At 38.6% G+C, this 17,894-nt stretch overlaps 1 protein-coding gene across 2 annotated transcripts in view; it reads left to right on the forward strand.

The window, feature by feature from the left end:
- ICE2 (interactor of little elongation complex ELL subunit 2) overlaps positions 1–17,894 on the forward strand; it is a 79,705-nt gene that overhangs the window by 48,619 nt on the left and 13,192 nt on the right. For both annotated transcript variants that reach the window (XM_080687270.1, XM_080687271.1), the window contains exons 12-14: positions 893–1,022; positions 6,038–6,122; positions 7,502–7,552. In XM_080687270.1, the coding sequence (XP_080543396.1) occupies positions 893–1,022; positions 6,038–6,122; positions 7,502–7,552 (266 nt within the window). The remainder of the gene's footprint in view (positions 1–892; positions 1,023–6,037; positions 6,123–7,501; positions 7,553–17,894) is intronic.

A 17,894-nucleotide genomic window follows, 5' to 3' on the forward strand; every position in this document is an offset into this window, starting at 1 on the left:
AGTGACAGCTTAGTATAATTTCAAAGTACTATGTAGCAATATCACTCTGAGTAAGCTCCATAAATCATGTGTCTTTCCTGCAGTTGGAAATGAAGATGCTGCTTTTAACAGTAGAATTTTCTTTGACAGAAATGAGATAACATGAGCACAGTGAACATGACTAACATGATATTTCACAAGCATGTATTTCCTTGCATATCCTCCTTTAGACCAGTAATGGGTACAGTCATTTACCTAATCTATTTAGTGTCCTGACCAATAAACTCTAAATCTATAACTTTTCAGGTGGTTAGTGTCTAGAATAAAGCTTTTATATTAACGAAGCTAATGACATTCACATATGTTAATGTTCTTACATTCATAGAATGAAAACAAGCTGCTCAGACTACTGGAGCCTTAGATAATGTGACTAATGCTTTAAAGGGGCAAAAATTAGTAACTTTTTTTATCCTCTTGAGAATTACTAGTATATTTTTTAGTCATTGCTTCCAGAATCTGGTTTTTAATCTTTGGGCAATTGTGTATCAGAGCCTCTGTCTCAAGGTTTCTGCTGTCAGTCACATTCTCTGGTAGAAGTAAGTGCAGATTGCCTTTTGCTGAAGAATTATACAATAAAATGCTTTTAGCAATAAAATTAAATCAAGGGGCACATGTGAAGAGGAATACTGCCTGGGATGAGGCCATCTGGGGAAGGGGGTGGTTAGGGTCTCTTATTCATCCACCTCTCACCCACAAGGATTCTATCTTTCTGTCTGAACCCCACTGTATTTGAAAGGATCAAATAAAATTACTTGAAAGCATTTTGAAAGTGGCAAAACTGTATAGGCAAATGTATTTGCTGTTAATAATAAATTAATGGAACTTTGTGAAAGAGTATAACCTTACATTGCAGCAAGTTCCAGTTTATGTTCTTCCAAAAGTGGAGTATCAAGCCTGTTATGGAGCTGAAGCGCTGACTGAAAGCGAACTGTGTCGCCTATGGACTGAAAGTTTATTGCATTCCAACAGCTCCTTTTATGTTGGTAAGTTATATAAGAGTCTTTATTCTCCTTTTTTATTCTCTTGTAAGTACATACTTCTTTTATTCAATTATAAATGTCTATTCTATACTTTTTGTTTTTAGTTTTCTGATTGTGTTAACATTACTATTAAAACACTATTCCCTACTCTAGAGTTACATGGCAGTGTTGGACTGATGATCTCAAATGTTTTAATTTCCCTCTTATCCCATATCTATTTAGTTGTACATGAATGTCAACCAACTTATTTTATTTTTAAAATACTTTATTTAATAATGTAAGTGACTGAAAATATAAATGTGTTTTCTAATGAGCTTCTTTAAAAGTACTTTTTAATTGGTTTAAGCATATATTTTGAAATGTTTTTAAAATTATAATGACACTAGAGGCCTGGTGCATGAATTTGTGCACCAGTGGGGTCCCTCAGCCTGGCCTGTGGGATTGGGTCGAAACCAGCTCTCCAACATTTCCCAAGAGTTCCCGGATTGCGAGAGGGTGCAGGCCAGGCCGAGGGACCCCCCCCCCCCCCCCAGTGCACGATTGGGGCCAGGGAAGGATGCGGGAGGTTGGCCAGCCGAGAAGGGATCACAGGAGGGCTCCAGGGCATGTCCGGCCCTCTCGCTCAGTCCTAATTGGCCAGACCCCAGCAGCAAGCTAACCTACCGGTCAGAGCGTCTGCCCCCTGGTGGTCAGTGCACATCATAGTGAACAGTTGAGCAGCCTTAGCATATCATTAGCATATTACGCTTTGATTGGTTGAATGGCCAGCCAGATGACCAGACACTTAGCATATTAGGCTTTTATTATATAGGATTGTTTTTAAAATCTCTAATATTTTTTTAAATGTATTTTTATTGATGAGAGGAAGGGAGAGGGAGAGAGAGATAGAAACATCAATGAGAGAGAAATCATGATTGGCTCCCTCCTGCACATCCCACACTGGGATCGAGCCCACAACCTGGGCATGTACCCTGGCCAGGAATCGAACTATGATCTCCAGGTTCATAGGTCGATGCTCAACCACTGAGCCACGCCAGCCAGGCTAAAATCTCAAACACTGATGAAATAGTTTTTCTTTACGTTTGTTTTTGTTTTGCATCTTTTGGGGGCAGGTAGTTAGGCAGGGATTTAATTTGTGTTGGCTGGGTTCATGTATAGTTAACATACTTCACAGGAAGAATCATTGATATTGTTCCCTCCCAGTGGAATGCCTAATCTCACACATCTCAATCCGTCCCAGCCAACTCTAGTTGCCCCTCTATTAAGTCATTTTCTTCCTGTGATCTCTCAATACATTGTCTTTTTTTTTTTTACTGTGCTTATGACTTGTTGCTTTCTACTTTAGTGTTTTTTAATCTACCTTTTCATTAAACAATAAGCAGTTTAAGAATCTGATGAAACTTTGGTTTTGAATTACATTTCTCTTTTGATTAGTGATGTTGAGCAACTTTTCCTTTGTCCTTTGGTCATCTGTATGTCTTCCTCAGAGAAATATCTATTCAGGGCTTTTGCCCACATTTTATTTATTTATTTACTTACTTACTTATTTCATCACCATTTATCCCCTTTATGCCCTCTTTCACCTCTACCCATCCCCCTCCCCAATCACCAAACTGTTATCCATGTCCATGAGTTCTCTCTTTTTTTGTTTTCTTTTGCTCAGTCCTTCTACCCCCCTCCCTGCTGCACTTCCTTTCCCTCACCCCTCATGCTCTCTACCTACATGGTATTTTAGTTTATTCATTAAATTTCGCATATGAGTGAAATTATATGATACTTGTCTTTCTCTGACTGGCTTATTTCATTTAGCATAATGTTCTCCAGGTCCATCTATACTGTCACAAAGAGTAAAATTTTCTTTCTTTTTACTTTTGCCCACTTTTTAAATATGGTTTTTTGTTTTTCTGATATTAAGTTGTCTGAGTTCTTTATAAATTATGGATATTAACTCCTTATCAGATGTATCATTGGCAAATATGTTCTCCCATTCAGTAGGTTGTCTTTTCGTGTATTTTTGTTGTTGTTGTTTTTGTTATTTTTTTAAATATATTTTTTTATTTCATAGAGGAAGGAAGAGGGAGAGAGAGATAGAAACATGAATGATGAGAGAGAATCATCGATTGGCTGCCTCCTGCATGCTCCCCACTGGGGATCCAGCCCGCAACCTGGGCATATGCCCTGACCAGGAATTGAACAGTGACCTTCTGGTTCATAGGTCGACATTCAACCACTGAGCCACGCTGGCCAGGCTGTAACATGGATTTTATATTGGCCTGATTATCTAACATTTAACTCAGGGCTTTTATACCACTCTTCCTTGGTACATTTCAGGGTTTCAGGGTTTTTTGCCCACCTGTTTTGTTGCAGAAACTATGAATTACTTTTTAAAATAGAAGTGTCTTCTTGAAAATTTGCCATTTTGTTTTTTAGAATTATAGAATTATGCCATGTTCGGAAGAAAGTAAAACTTTGAATATACTGTTTTGATTTTATTTTTAACCATACGAAATCTTATGTGTGCTTTAATTAAAAATAAGCCAGATTTTTTTTCAGCTTTACTGAGGTATAATTGACAAAATAGTAAGATATTTAAACTGTACATGTTGATGATTTGATATACCTATACATTGTGAAAGGATTTCTCCCATATAGTTAATTAACATATCACCTCACATATTTATATTTTTAATGAGAACATTTATGTTCTACTTTGTCAAATTTTAATTATAAAATAGTGTTATCGACTATAATCACCATTTATACATTAGATCCTTAGATCTTATTTATCTTATAGCTGAATGTTGTACCCTTTCACCAACCTCTTCCTATTTCTCTGATTCCCCATCCCTGGGAATCACTGACTTTTCTACTCTCTGTTTCTAAAAGTTTGACTTATTTCTTTCTTTTCTTTTCTTTTCTTTTTTTTTTTTTTTTTTTTTTTTTTTTAGATTTTCTGTATAAGTGATAACCATGCAGCATTTATCTTTGTCTAACTCATTTCATTTAGCTTAATGTCCTCAGGATCTATCTTTGTTGTCATTAACAGCAGAATTTCCTTCTTCTTCTTGATATATATGTATATACAGTATATCACATCTTCTTTATCTATTCTTCTGTTGATGGACACTTAAGTTGTTTTCATATATTGGTTATTGTGAATAATTAAGCCGGCTTTTTATAATCTTAACTAGAGGCCTGGTGCATGGAATTCATGCATTGGCGGGGGGCGATGGGGGAGTGGCGGGAGAGGGCCTTTCCCTAGGCTTGGCCTGCACCCTCTCCAATCTGGGACCCCTTGGGGGACGTCCGACTGCCAGCAGTCAGATATCCCACTCACAATCCGGAACTGCTGGCTCCTAACCATTCGCCTGCCTACCTGCCTGATAACCCCCTAACCGCTCCCCTGCCGGCCTGATTGATGCCTAACTGCTCCCCTGCCGACCCAATTGCCCCTAACTACTCTCCCCTGCCGGCCCGATCGCCCTCAACTGCCTTGTAGGCCTGGTCACCTCCACCTGCCCTCCCCTGCTGGCCTAATCTTGCCCCCAACTGCCCTCCCCTGCTGGCCTGATGTCCCACAACTGCCCTCCCCTGCCGGCCATCTTGTGGCTGCCATCTTGTGATGACATTGCAACGGCCATCTTGTGATGACATCGCGCAAAGCCACCTAGGCTTTTATTATATAGGATTTTTATCTTAAGAACCAAGTATGTCTTAGAGATGTGTAGAGAGTGTCCAAAACAAATTTTATTTGTTTTCTTTGATAATAAATACAATATTTCTCTAAAAATTGTATCTCCATAAAAATTCAACTTTCATAGTAATTAGAAGCACCAATATTTTAACTTGTTATTCTTAAACTAGGGGCCCAGTGCACGAATTTGTGCACCTTCAAAGGAACTGTGGGCCACGAGGCTGCGGTGGGCACACTGGGGAGGAGGGTCTTGGCCCATCCTCTGCGCCACCCTGCCCCCTCCCACTGTGGCCCCGGTCCCCTCTGTCAGCAGCCAGTGCGGCTGATGGCATTGGCCCCACTCGCATCCACTGATGGTGCAGAGCAGTTGGGACCAGCAGCGGGTGCGAGTGGCAGCTGCTGCTGCTGCCCCGATCGCCCCTCAGAAGTAGGGAGAGGTGGAGAAGCCCTTAGAGGTTATCGGGGCTGGCAGCTGCTGCTCACACCTGCTGACAGCGCCAAGCAATTGGGACCGGCGCCGGGCGCTGGCAGCAGGTGTGAGAGGCGGCTGCTGGCTCTAATCGCCCCTATGAGCAGGGAGAGGTGGATAAGCCCTGAGGGGTGATTAGGGCTGGTGCCGGCAGCAGGTGTGAGCACCAGGCAGGGGATTATGGTGCGCAAGAGCAAAGAATTTTCAGTAACCACCAGAGGCTTGCCCCGATGACAGCCCCTGCTCACCTGCTTCACCATCCAGTCGCGGCCAGTGCCCTCCATGTTCTGTGCACGCCCCTGGTGGTCAGCGCACGTCATAGTGACCAGTTGTTCGGTTGTTCCACTGTTTGGTCTATTTGAATATTAGGATTTTATATATATGGATTGTGGGCTTAGAGATTATTCCTCTCTTTTTTTTGGTGTTGACACATGTTACCTTTTCTCCATTCAGTACATTTTTAAAACAACTCTTTGCGAATGTAAAGTTTCTTTACAGTTATTACAGTTTTATAAAAACACTAGAGGCCCAATGCACAAAATTCATGCAAGAGTAGACCTTCCTTCCCCCGGCTGCCAGCATTGGCTTCCCTCTGGCACCCGGGACCCGGGCTTCCCTCTGGCCATCAGCACCTGGGACCCAGGCTTCCCTCTGGCTGCCAGCAGGCACCCATGACCCAGGCTTCCCTCGCAGGCCCAGCTTCATCCAGAAGGACATCCGGAAGGACGTGTGGTCTAATTAGCATATTATGCTTTTATTATTATAGATTATTATAGATCTTTGAAGACACTGGATAACCTGGTTTTTAGTTTTTCAAATGCTGCAATTGTTTTTAAGTTTTACATTTTATTTTAGGTCATATTGATGCTTTTACTTCAAAGCTTTTCCTGCTAGAAGAAATTACCTCAGAAGAATTAAAAGAAAAAATTTCAGCACTCAAGTAAGAAAGTTTATTTTGCAGTAGTAATTTTTAAACTTGTTAATATCACAGATTTTCTTTATTTCTAAATACTGGTCAAGTTTAAATCCTTTCATTTTCAAAACGTTTAAGCCTTTTATACATTGAAGCTTCTCCTGACCCAATTTGTGATCTATCCATATTAATCTCAATCTCCAAATTAAACATAATGCCAGTGGCACCAGTCTTTCTACTTAAGACAGAGGAGGCTGTAGCAAAAGAGTAGCCCATCATCTTGGAGGTACACAGAACCAAACATTGCACCCCTTTTCAGGGATGGGGAACAAAAGGACAGTCACAGACTCTTAGCTCTCAGGATTGTATATACTCATTTAGACATCCTAATTTCTAAAAGTTTATCCCTCTACCTAGCGTTTCTGTGCATCAGAGTGAAATGAATTTACTGTACTCAGAACAATAAATGCAAAGGAAATAACTCATGAGCATTGTGTAATTTGCATCTCCCAAATTTCTAGGAAGGACTGGTGGTAGTATTATCTCCATTTTATATGTGAGGAAACTGGGACTCTGACTTGCCCTGGAGCACACAGCTAAGCTAGTGACAGCCTTGGTAGATAATATATTTGATTTACCACTTAGGATGAGAAATTGTCCTGATTTACACTAGTTGCATAGTTCCAGCCTTGAGGCTTGACACAGTTTTTCAAACTTTATTTCTCTGCTTGAACTTATAAATGTCCACTTCAATTATAAGAATTGCTTCTTTCCAGGGGTAACCTATGTAAAGCTTTTTCATACATCACATTTACATACATTTACATATGTAAAGTTTTTGTGTACATTATTCAACACCTGTCCCACATCACCCAGTGAAAACCATTTTTAAATAAATAAGAAAGGCAATGAGTTTAGGTCTAGAAAAGATACTAAAGAAATACCTTATATTTCATTGTCTTTATCCTGTCCCCTGTCAGTGGCTTCTCTGGCATCACTCAGTTACTCTCAATTTAAAGTATCTCTCAATTTCTTTGGAAGATAATTCAGGACCTTCTCTAAAAGACAAACACTTATGCAGATTGGTTCTGCTAAAGACATCTGAACATTTTTAAAAGGGAAGCCAATGCTGTTTATAATTTGAACATAAAGTAGTGATCTCCTTACAACTGCTCTAACAAAAGCCAGTCCTTGGTGATTTTGAAGAAAACTCAGGAAATGGCAAAAAAAAATAAGTAATGTTATAATTTACTCAAATTAGAAATAAATTTTGGTATTCTGTGTTTTACACTATCTTAGCTATTTTCTTTGTTACTGAGGGCATTTCTCTTCCTGAAGAGCTATAATTGTTAAGAGTAAGGGTTTTTTTGTTGTTTAATTATACATTAATTTATTCCATTTTCTAGGATTTCAAGTTTATTTAATATCCTTCAACACATTCTAAAGAAATTAACTAGGTAAGTATTTTTTGGACAGTTTCATTGATATGTCTGATTTTCTTGGATGAAAATTCAAGAATACAAACTTTGAATATATGCTGTTAGGAATAAATATAACCCAGAAGATTTACTTTTTTGTGTGTCAAAGTTGAAGTTGTGAAAGTATAACTAAAAAAATAATATCATTTACATTTTTCTATAAGGCTTATTTTATTGGTTTCCTATTGCTACTGTAACAAACTACCACAAACTTAGTGGCTTAGAACAGTGGTCGGCAAACTCATTAGTCAACAGAGCCAAATATCAACAGTACAACGATTGAAATTTATTTTGAGAGCCAAATTTTTTAAACTTAAACTTCTTTTAACGCCACTTCTTCAAAATAGACTCGCCCAGGCCGTGGTATTTTGTGGAAGAGCCACACTCAAGGGGCCAAAGAGCCGCATGTGGCTCGCGAGCCACAATTTGCTGACCACAGGCTTAGAACAACACAATGCATTCTCTTACAGTTCTGCAGGTCAGAAATCTGAAATCATTTTTCACTAGACTAAACTCATGTCAGCAGGGCTGGTTCCTTCTGGAGGCTCTGAGGGGACAATCATTTCCTTGCCTTCATTTTCAGCTTCTAGTGGCTACCTATATCCCTTGACTTTGCCTCCTTTCTCCATCTTCAAAGCAAATCACTCAAATTTCTGCTTTCCTTGTCACAATTGCAAAGCCATTAAGCGTAACATTAACAGTTCTGGAGATTAGAATGTGGCCATCCTGGTGACCATTATTTAGTCTACCATAGCTATATTGTTCACATTTTCAGGGTAAGGAAGCAACATAGACTAGTGATCAAAAGTCATTAGGTCCATGTCAAATATTAGAATATGGATTCTCCACCCGATCATTTATCAAACTAAATAAGTGAACTTGTTACATGAACTTTTGTGTTTTTCTGTTATGCCTAAAAAACAATTCAAGAGTCTGGTCAAAAATCTCAAAGTTCTAACTCTCCTACTTATGAAATGATGGTGTTGAGTTCAGTTATTTTCTAGGTACTTTTCAGTTCTCAGATTCTGTGATTCTGTAGCAGGATTTTAATTTATATATTCTGTTATTCATATAAAACACAATGCTTTATACATGAAATTTTTAAAAAATTTATTTCTTTATTGTTGAGAGTATTACAGGTGTCCCCCATTTTCTCCCTCTTTGCCCCTCTCCACCCAGCCCCCACCCCACCCCAAGCTTTCACCACACTATTGTCTGTGTCCACGGGCTATGCATATATGCATATATGTCCTTTGGTTAATCTCTTCTCATCCCTCTCACCCTCCTCCCTACTGATATATGTCAGTCTATCCCATGTATCCATGCCTTTTGACCCATTTTGTTTGTCATTTTATTTTTGTTCATTTGATTCCATCTATAAGTGAGATCATGTGATATTTGTCTTTCTCTGATTGGCTTATTTGCTTAACATTATACTCCCCAGGTCTATGCTGTCACACAGTGTAAGAGTTCCTTCTTTTTTACAGCCCCATAGTACCATAAACCCTTGATTTTGTGGACTTCAGATTTAACAGACAAAATTTCCTGTCCATATGTCATATGTGAAAATTAACACCCTAATGATATTAAAATGCTTTTACAAGATTTGCTTATAATTAAATTAAAAGGTTTTTTGTTATTGTTACTAATTCATTGTTATTTTTTTTATTATTAAGGTATTATATGTGTACATATCTTACCATTGCCCCCCCCCACCCCACTCCCATACATGCCTCACCCCCCAATGTTTTGCATCCGTTGGTTACTCTTATATACATGCATATAAGTCCTTCAGTTGATCTCTTATTTCCCCCACCTCTCCCTAACCTTACTGCTGCTTTACTGCCTCTGTATCTATCTTTTTGTTCATCAGTTTATAATGTTTTTCATTATCCCCAAATGAGTGAGATCATGTGGTATTTTTCTTTCATTGACTGGCTTATTTCACTTAGCATAATGTTCTCTAATTCCATCCAGGTGCCTACAAATGGTAGTAATTCCTTCTTTTTTATGGCAGCATAGTATTCCATTGTGTAGATGTACCATAGTTTTCTGATCCAGTCATCTGCTGACGGGCACTTAGGCTGTTTCCAAATCTTAGCTATGGTAAATTGTGCTGCTATGAACATAGGGGTGCATATATCCTTTCTGATTGGTGTTTCTAGTTTCTTAGGATATATTCCCAGGAGTGGGATTACTGGGTCAAATGGGAGTTCCATTTTCAGTTTTTTGAGGAAACTCCATACTGTTCTCCACAGTGGCTGCACCAGTCTGCATTCCCACCAGCAGTGCACGAGGGTTCCTTTTTCTCCGCATCCTCGCCAACACTTGTCGTTTGTTGATTTGTTGATGATAGCCATTCTGACAGGTGTGAGATGGTATCACATTGTCGTTTTGATTTGCATCTCTCGGATAATTAGTGACTTTGAGCATGTTTTCATGTGTCTCTTGGCCCTCCTTCTGTCTTCTTTCGAAAAGATTCTATTTAGGTCTGTTGCCCATTTTTTTATTGGATCATTTATCTTCCTTTTATTAAGTTGTATAAGCTGCCTGTAGATGTTGGAGATTAAACCTTTATCAGTGATAACATTTGCAAATATGTTCTCCCATACAGTGGGGTTTCTTGTTGTTTTGTTGATGGTTTCTTTTGCTGTGAAAAAGCTTTTTATTTTGATGTAGTCCCATTTGTTTATTTTCTCTTTAGCTTCCATTGCCCTAGGGGCAGTATCAGTGAAAAAGTTCTTTTGGCATATGTCTGAGATTTTGCTGCCTGTGGATTCCTCCAGTATTTTTATGGTTTCCCGTCTTATATTTAAGTCCTGTACCCATTTTGAGTTTATTTTTGTGTATGGTGTAAGTTGGTGATCTAGTTTCATTTTTTTGCATGTATCTGTCCAATTTTCCCAACACCATTTATTAAAGAGACTGTCTTGACTCCATTGTATGCTCATGCCTCCTTTGTCAAATATTAAATGAGCATATTGGTTTGGGTCGATATCTGGATTCTCTATTCTGTTCCATTGATCTATATGTCTGTTCTTGTGCCAGTACCAGGCTGTTTTGAGGACAGTGGCTTTGTAATACAGCTTGAAATCTGGTATTGAGATCCCTCCTACTTTATTCTTCTTTCTCAGGATTGCTGTGGCTATTCGGGGTCTTTTTTTTATTCCAGATGAATTTTTGGAGAGATCTTTCTAGGTCTGTGAAATACGCCGTTGGTATTTTAATGGGGAGTGCATTGAATCTATAGATTGCTTTGGGTAGTATGGACATTTTACTGATGTTGATTCTACCAATCCATGAACATGGTATGTTCTTCCATCTGTTTACATCTTCCTCTATCTCTTTTTTCAGTGTCCTGTAGTTTTCCGCATATAGGTCTTTTACCTCCTTGGTTAGGTTTATTCCTAAGTATCTTAATTTTTTTGGTGCAATGGAAAATGGGATTGCTTTTTTAGTCTCTTTTTCTGTAAGTTCACTGTTGGTGTATAGAAATGCCATAGATTTCTTGGTGTTAATTTTGTATCCTGCTACATTGCCGAATTCATTTATTAAGTCTGTTAGTTTTTTGATGGAGTCTTTCGGGTTTTTTATGTACAATATCATGTCATCTGCAAATAAGGACAGCTTTACTTCTTCTTTTCCAATTTGGATGCCTTTTATTTCTTCTTCTTGTCTAATTGCAGTGGCTAATACTTCCAGTACTATGTCAAACAGGAGTGGTGAGAGTGGGCATCCCTGTCTTGTTCCTGTTCTTAGGGGAAATGGTTTTAGTTTTTGCCCATTGAGTATGATGTTAGCTGTGGGTTTATCATATATAGCTTTTATTATGTTGAGGTATGATCCTTCTATTCCCACCTTGTTGAGAGTTTTTATCAAGAAAGGGTGTTGGATTTTGTCAAATGCTTTTTCTGCATCAATTGATATGACTATGTGATTTTTATCTCTCAATTTGTTTATGTGATGTATCACATTTATTGATTTGCGGATATTGAACCATCCTTGCATTCCTGGGATAAATCCTACTTGGTCATGGTGTATGATCTTTCTGATGTACTGCTGGATCCTATTTGCTAGAATTTTATTGAGGATTTTGGCATCTACATTCATGAGGGATATTGGCCTGTAATTCTCCTTCATTGTGTTGTCTTTATCTGGTTTTGGTATTAGGGTGATGCTGGCTTCATAGAAGGAGCTTGGAAGTGTTCCTTCTTCTTGAATTTTTTGGAATAGTCTGAGGAGGATAGGTTTTAGTTCTTCCTTGAATGTTTGGTAGAACTCTCCTGTGAAGCCGTCTGGCCCCGGGCTTTTGTTTGCTGGAAGCTCTTTGATGACTGCTTCAATTTCTTCCATAGTTACTGGCATGTTGAGCTGTTTAGATTCTTCCTGATTGAGTTTTGGAAGGTTATATTTTTCTAGGAATATGTCCATTTCCTCCAGGTTGTCCAGTTTGTTGGAATAGAATTGTTCGTAGTATTTTTTAACAATCCTTTGTATTTCGGCGGGATCTGTTGTTATTTCACCTCTTTCATTTCTGATCTTGTTTATTTGGGTCCTCTCTCTTTGCTTCTTGGTGAGCCTGGCTAGAGGTTCATCAATCTTGTTTATCCTTTCAAAGAACCAGCTCTTGGTTTTGTTGATCTTTTGTATTGTTTCTTTGGTCTCTATGTCGTTTATCTGTGCTCTGATCTTTATTATTTCCTTCCTTCTGCTTACACTGGGCTTTTCTTGTTGCTCTTTTTCTAACTCTTTGAGTTGTTGGGTTAGGTAATTTATTACCCCTGTTTCTTGTTTTTTGCAGTAGGCTTGTAGAGCTATGAACTTCCCTCTCAAGACTGCTTTCACTGTGTCCCATAGATTTTGGATTGTAGTGTTTTCATTGTCATTTGTTGTCATGATGTTTTTTATTTCTTCTTTGATCTCTCTGGTAACCCAGTCATGGTTTAATAGCATGCTGTTTAGTCTCCATGTGTTTGATTTCTTTGGGTTGTTTTTATTGTAGTTGATTTCCAGTCTTATGCCACTGTGGTCTGAGAAGATGCTTGATATGATTTCTATCTTCTTGAATTTGAAGAGACTTTGCCTATGTCCCAACATATGGTCTATCTTTGAAAATGACCCATGTGCACTTGAGAAGAATGTATATTCTGTGGCTTTGGGGTGAAATGTTCTGAAGATGTCAATTAATTCCATCTGGTCTAGTGAGTCATTTAGGATTGATGTTTCTTTGCTGATGTTTTGTTTAGAGGATTTGTCCAATGGTGATAGTGGGGTATTAAAGTCTCCTACTATGATTGTATTGCTGTCAATCTCTCCCTTGATATCCTCCAGGAGTTTTTTTATGTATTTGGGTGCTCCTGTATTGGGTGCATATATGTTTACCAGAGTTATTTCTTCTTGTTGGATTGCTCCCTTTAGTATTATGAAATGGCCTTCCTTATCTCTTGTTATGTCCTTCAGTTTGAGATCTAATTTGTCAGAAATAAGTATTGCTACCCCAGCTTTTTTTTCAGTTCCATTTGCCTGGAAAACCTTTTTCCATCCCTTCACCCTCAGTCTGTGTGCGTCTTTTTTTCTGAGGTGGGTTTCTTGTAGACAGCAGATATATGGGTCGTGTTTTCTTATCCAATCCGTTACCCTATGTCTTTTGATTGGGGCATTTAATCCATTTACATTTAAAGTTATTATTGATAGGTACTTATTTGTCGCCATTCCTATTCTTTACCCCTGTGTTACTTCTTCGCTTCCTGTTTCTTTCTTTCTTTTTTTTTTTTTTTACAGCAGACCCTTTAGCATTTCTTGCATTGCTGGTTTGGTGGTAATAAATTCCCTTAGTCCTTTTTTGTCTGTGAAGCTCCTGATTTCACCTTCAATTTTGATTGACAGCCTTGCTGGGTACAGTATTCTTGGATTCAGACCCTTCCTTTGCATGACTTTGTATATTTCATTCCATTCCCTTCTGGCCTGATGAGTTTCTGTTGAGAAATCAGTTGCTAGTCTGATGGGGGTTTTTTTGTATGTAACTTTCTGTCTCTCTCTTGCTGCTTTTAAGATTCTTACTTTGTCGTTGGTGTTTGCCAATTTAATTATAATGTGCCTTGGCGTCGGTCTTTTGGGGTTCATTTTGCTTGGGACTCTGTGAGCTTCTTGGATTTGTGTGGGTTTTTTCTTCCCTATATCAGGGAAATTTTCTGTCATTATTTCTTCAAAGAGGTTTTCTATTCCTTGCTCAGCTTCCTTTCCTTCTGGAACCCCTGTTATGCGGATGTTGTTTTGTTTCGTGTTGTCCCAAAGTTTCCTTAGACTCTCCTCCTGCCTTTTAATTTTTTTTTCTAGAAGTTGCTCTACTTGGGTATTTTTTTCCATCTTGTCTTCTAGCTCACTGATGCGGTCCTCTGCTTCTTCTAGTCTACTCTTGATGCTTTCTATTGAGTTCTTTACAGCAGCAATGTCATTTTTCATTTCTTCTTGGTTCTTCTTCATTTCCTCTTGGTTCTTGCTCATATTGTCGAATTTGTCTTCCATTCTTTTCAGCCACCTTATGACCATTTCTCTGAATTCTTTTTCTGGAAGGTTGCTTGCCTCCATTTCGTTTACTTCCTTTTCTGGTGATGCCTGCTTTTCTTTCATATGCGGGCTGCTTCTTTGTCTCCCCATGGTCTCTCTTCTCTGGGTGTCTGGTTATGTAGTTCTCTCTCTCCTGGGTTGATTTAAAGGCACAAACTACAGCACTACCAGGTACAACTCACAAGGCACTGAACAGAAATGTATTCACGATATTAATAACCTCCAATATAGGTGACCACCAGAGAAAGGCAAATTAGGTGATAGGAGAGAAAGAAGAAGAGGAAAAAAGAAAGAAAGAAAGAAAGAAAGAAAGAAAGAAAGAAAGAAAGAAAGAAAGAAAGAAAGAAAGAAAGAAAGAAAGAAAGAAAGAAAGAGAGAAAGAAAGAGAGAGTGAAAATGAAATTGGGAAAAGGGAAAGTAAAGAAAAAAAAATAAGAGAGACAAGAAAGTGACTAAGAGAGAAAGGGGAACAGACTATATATATTGGGGATAAAACTCCAATAGAACAATCACTAATCCCAGCAAATGCCAGCAACAAGTGCCTGGGGATTAGTACAAACTACAACACCAACTAATATGGAGTGAGGCAAGGGAAAGCTAAAGCACAAAACAAAGAAAAAAATAAACAAAAGAAGAATAAGCAGAACAATCTCACAAAAAAGCATAAAAATTCGATATAATCTACATTCAAGCAAACAACAACAAAAGGACAGAGAGAAGGACAAGTTTATGGATAGCTCAGACAGCGAAGGGAGAGGTGTATGTGGACTTGGAGCAGGGGATTGGAGATTAGATATGTAAGTAGGGTGAAATTTTAACAAGGGGTAAACAGAAAGAATAGGGAAAATCTAAAGCTGTAAAAGGGTAAGATAAACAGGACACTGAAAAGGGGGAGGTTAGGAAGAGAGTGATGGCCTAAAGGTAGAGTTGAGATAGAGTAAAACGATGCTAAAGGAAAGATAAAAATAGAATGTAGAACCCTAATCCCAAAATAAAATGAAGAGAAAATAAAATGACACTTTAAAAAAAAAAAAAAGATAAAATAGCAGTAGTAATAATACGGATTGAAAATAAAAATGTAATAATTAAAAAGGTAAAATCAAGTGATGAAAAAAGGAAAAAAAGTTTCTTGATTAAAAGATGCAAAAAATGAAAATAAAAAAAAATAAAAAAATAAAAGGTAAAAATAAGATGTGAAGTAGTGAAGGTCATTCACTTCCTCTGTTTTTCTGTTTGGCACGCCTGTTTCTCAGTCCAGACAGTATTGCAGTTCCCTGTGATCCACTGCTCTTCAGTGTTGTAAGCCAGTCCTGATTTTAAGCAGGCGGTGTGTCTTAATTTCTCGTATTCCTTTATTTTTGATTACACAAGAGTCAATTTGTGATTCATCCCCTGGGTGGCAGTGTTTCTGGATTGACTTCCGGGTCTATCTATGGCCTCTCTAGGGAGTGTTAGAGCCTTCTTTCCCTGTGGCACTCACTACCAGTTTGTGGGAGTGGGCTGCCTCAGAGCTGACTCTCCGATGGTCACTCCCTGCTCCGATCCCCAGGTTCCAGAAAAACAACTTTCCCCTGCAGTCTCCCAGGGTGTCCCCAACTGGGTGATCCTATGTATTGGGCTTAGTAATCAGAAGCAAGAATTTCAAGAGGAAAAAGCCCAGTTGTGCGAACTCCGGGACTGCGCGTAAGCCCAGGCACCCAGGGAACGCAGGGGCTGCGCGTAAGTCTGGACTGCCTGAAATTCTTAGGGTGTCCCTGCACGTCAGATCAAAATGGGTTGCTTTTTAGAGTGCCTTTCTCTTAGCAGCTCTGAGGACCCCTTTCCACAATCACAGATCACACCAGCCCCTACAGCCACGGATTTTTCTAGGCACAGACTTCCCTGGTCCTCCAGCTCCCGCAAAACGCGCGTTCCTCTCTCCCGCCGGGACCAGAGACCTCACCTTATCCCAGGCGAAATCTGACCTTTCCGTGGTGGAGTGTAGAGCTCCTCTGAACCCATGTGTTTGCGCCAATTGGGGAGCGTTGTTCTGGGGCTCGCAGTCGTTCCTTGGGTGCCGCAGTTGTGGATTCTCAGGCTTCCGATAAGCTCTCATTGTTATTTTTAATAAATTTTTGCATATAAGCCATATATTGGGAAAAATACTGTATTAATTTCACCAATGTAAATACATATTACATATTGACAGCTATCTTCTGCAAGAACAATGTTCAGCAAATGATTAGCATGTGATCAATTAGCACGGGAGGTAATTGATTCTGTTGTGGCATGGCGTGACTTTCTGCAGCAATTGAATGCCTGCCAGCAGATGTTCCCATATGCGCTATGCCATGCCCTCGCTGTATGCATTTGTTTTGTTACTAGAGGTGACTGGTGAATGCACACATTTACTAGACCTATTCAATATAAATTTAAAATTACAGTAATACATATAGACAACTTTTTAGTGAAACTAAACTTTTCATACATATTTGATTTTAATTATACAATCATGTCTACAGAAGTAAAAACAGGTAAACTAATTAGTCAATTTTTTAACATACGTATTTGGAAAACTTACTTTATAATATAACAGACTTTGGCTTTAACAGACACCTCCTCACCTGAATTAGTTCCTTATAGCAAGGTTTAGCTACATTCCATGGTGTAAATGTACCACAGATGAGCGAATAACTCATCTACTGATGGGCACTTAGGCTGTTTCCAGATCTTAGCTATTGTAAATAAATATAGAGGAGCATATATTCTTTCTGATTGGTGTATCGGGACTCTTAGGATAAATTCCCAGAAGTCGGATCGCTGGATCAAAGGGCAGTTCCATTTTCAATTTTTTGAGGAAACTCCATACTGTTTTCCACAGTGTCTGCATTCCCACCAGCAGTGTACTAGGGTTCTTTTTTCTCCACATTCTCTCCAGCTCTGTTATTTGTTGATTTATTGATGGTAGCATTCTGATAGGTGTGTAGTGATATCTCATTATAGTTTTTATTTTCATCTCTCTAATTATTAATGACCTTGAGAATTTTTTTCATATGTCTCTTGGCCATATGTTTGTCCTCTTTGGAGAAATGTCTGTTCACTTTTCTCATTTTTAAATTGGATTGTTAGTCTTCCTGGTGTTGAGTTGTATGAGTTCTTTATATGTTTTGGAAAATAACCCCTTATCAGATATGTCATTCGCAAATATATTCTCCCATACAGTGGGTTCCATTTTCATTTCGTTGATGGTTTCTTTTGCTGTACAGAAGCTTTTAGTTTGGTGTTGTCCCATTTTGTTTATTTTTTCCTTTGTTTCTCTTGCCCTAGGAGATGTATTTGCAAAAATACTGCTACATGACATGTCTGAGGCTTTACTTCCTCTGTTTTCTCCTAGGATTTTTATGGCTTCATGGCTTACATTTAAGTCTTTTATCTATTTTGAGTTTATTCTTGTGTATAGTGTAAGTTGGTGGTTTAGTTCCTTTTTTGTTTTTTTGTTGGGGTTTTTTTGCATGTACCTGTCCAATTTTCTCAACACCATTTATTGAAAAGACTGTCTTTACTCCATTGTATGCTCTTGTCTCCTTTGTCAAATATTACTTGACCATATGGTGTGTGTTGATTTCTGGGGTCTATACTTTATTCCATTGTTCTATATGCCTGTTCTTGTGTTAGTACCAGGCTGTTTTGATTACAGTGGCTTTGGTTGTATAGTTTGATATCTGGTACAGACAGTCCTCGGGTTAGGATTACGTGGGACTCGTTTTGTGGTTAT

The sequence above is a fragment of the Plecotus auritus genome, assembly GCF_963455305.1.
Source record: "Plecotus auritus genome assembly, chromosome: 1".
NCBI classification, from domain to species: domain Eukaryota; kingdom Metazoa; phylum Chordata; class Mammalia; order Chiroptera; family Vespertilionidae; genus Plecotus; species Plecotus auritus.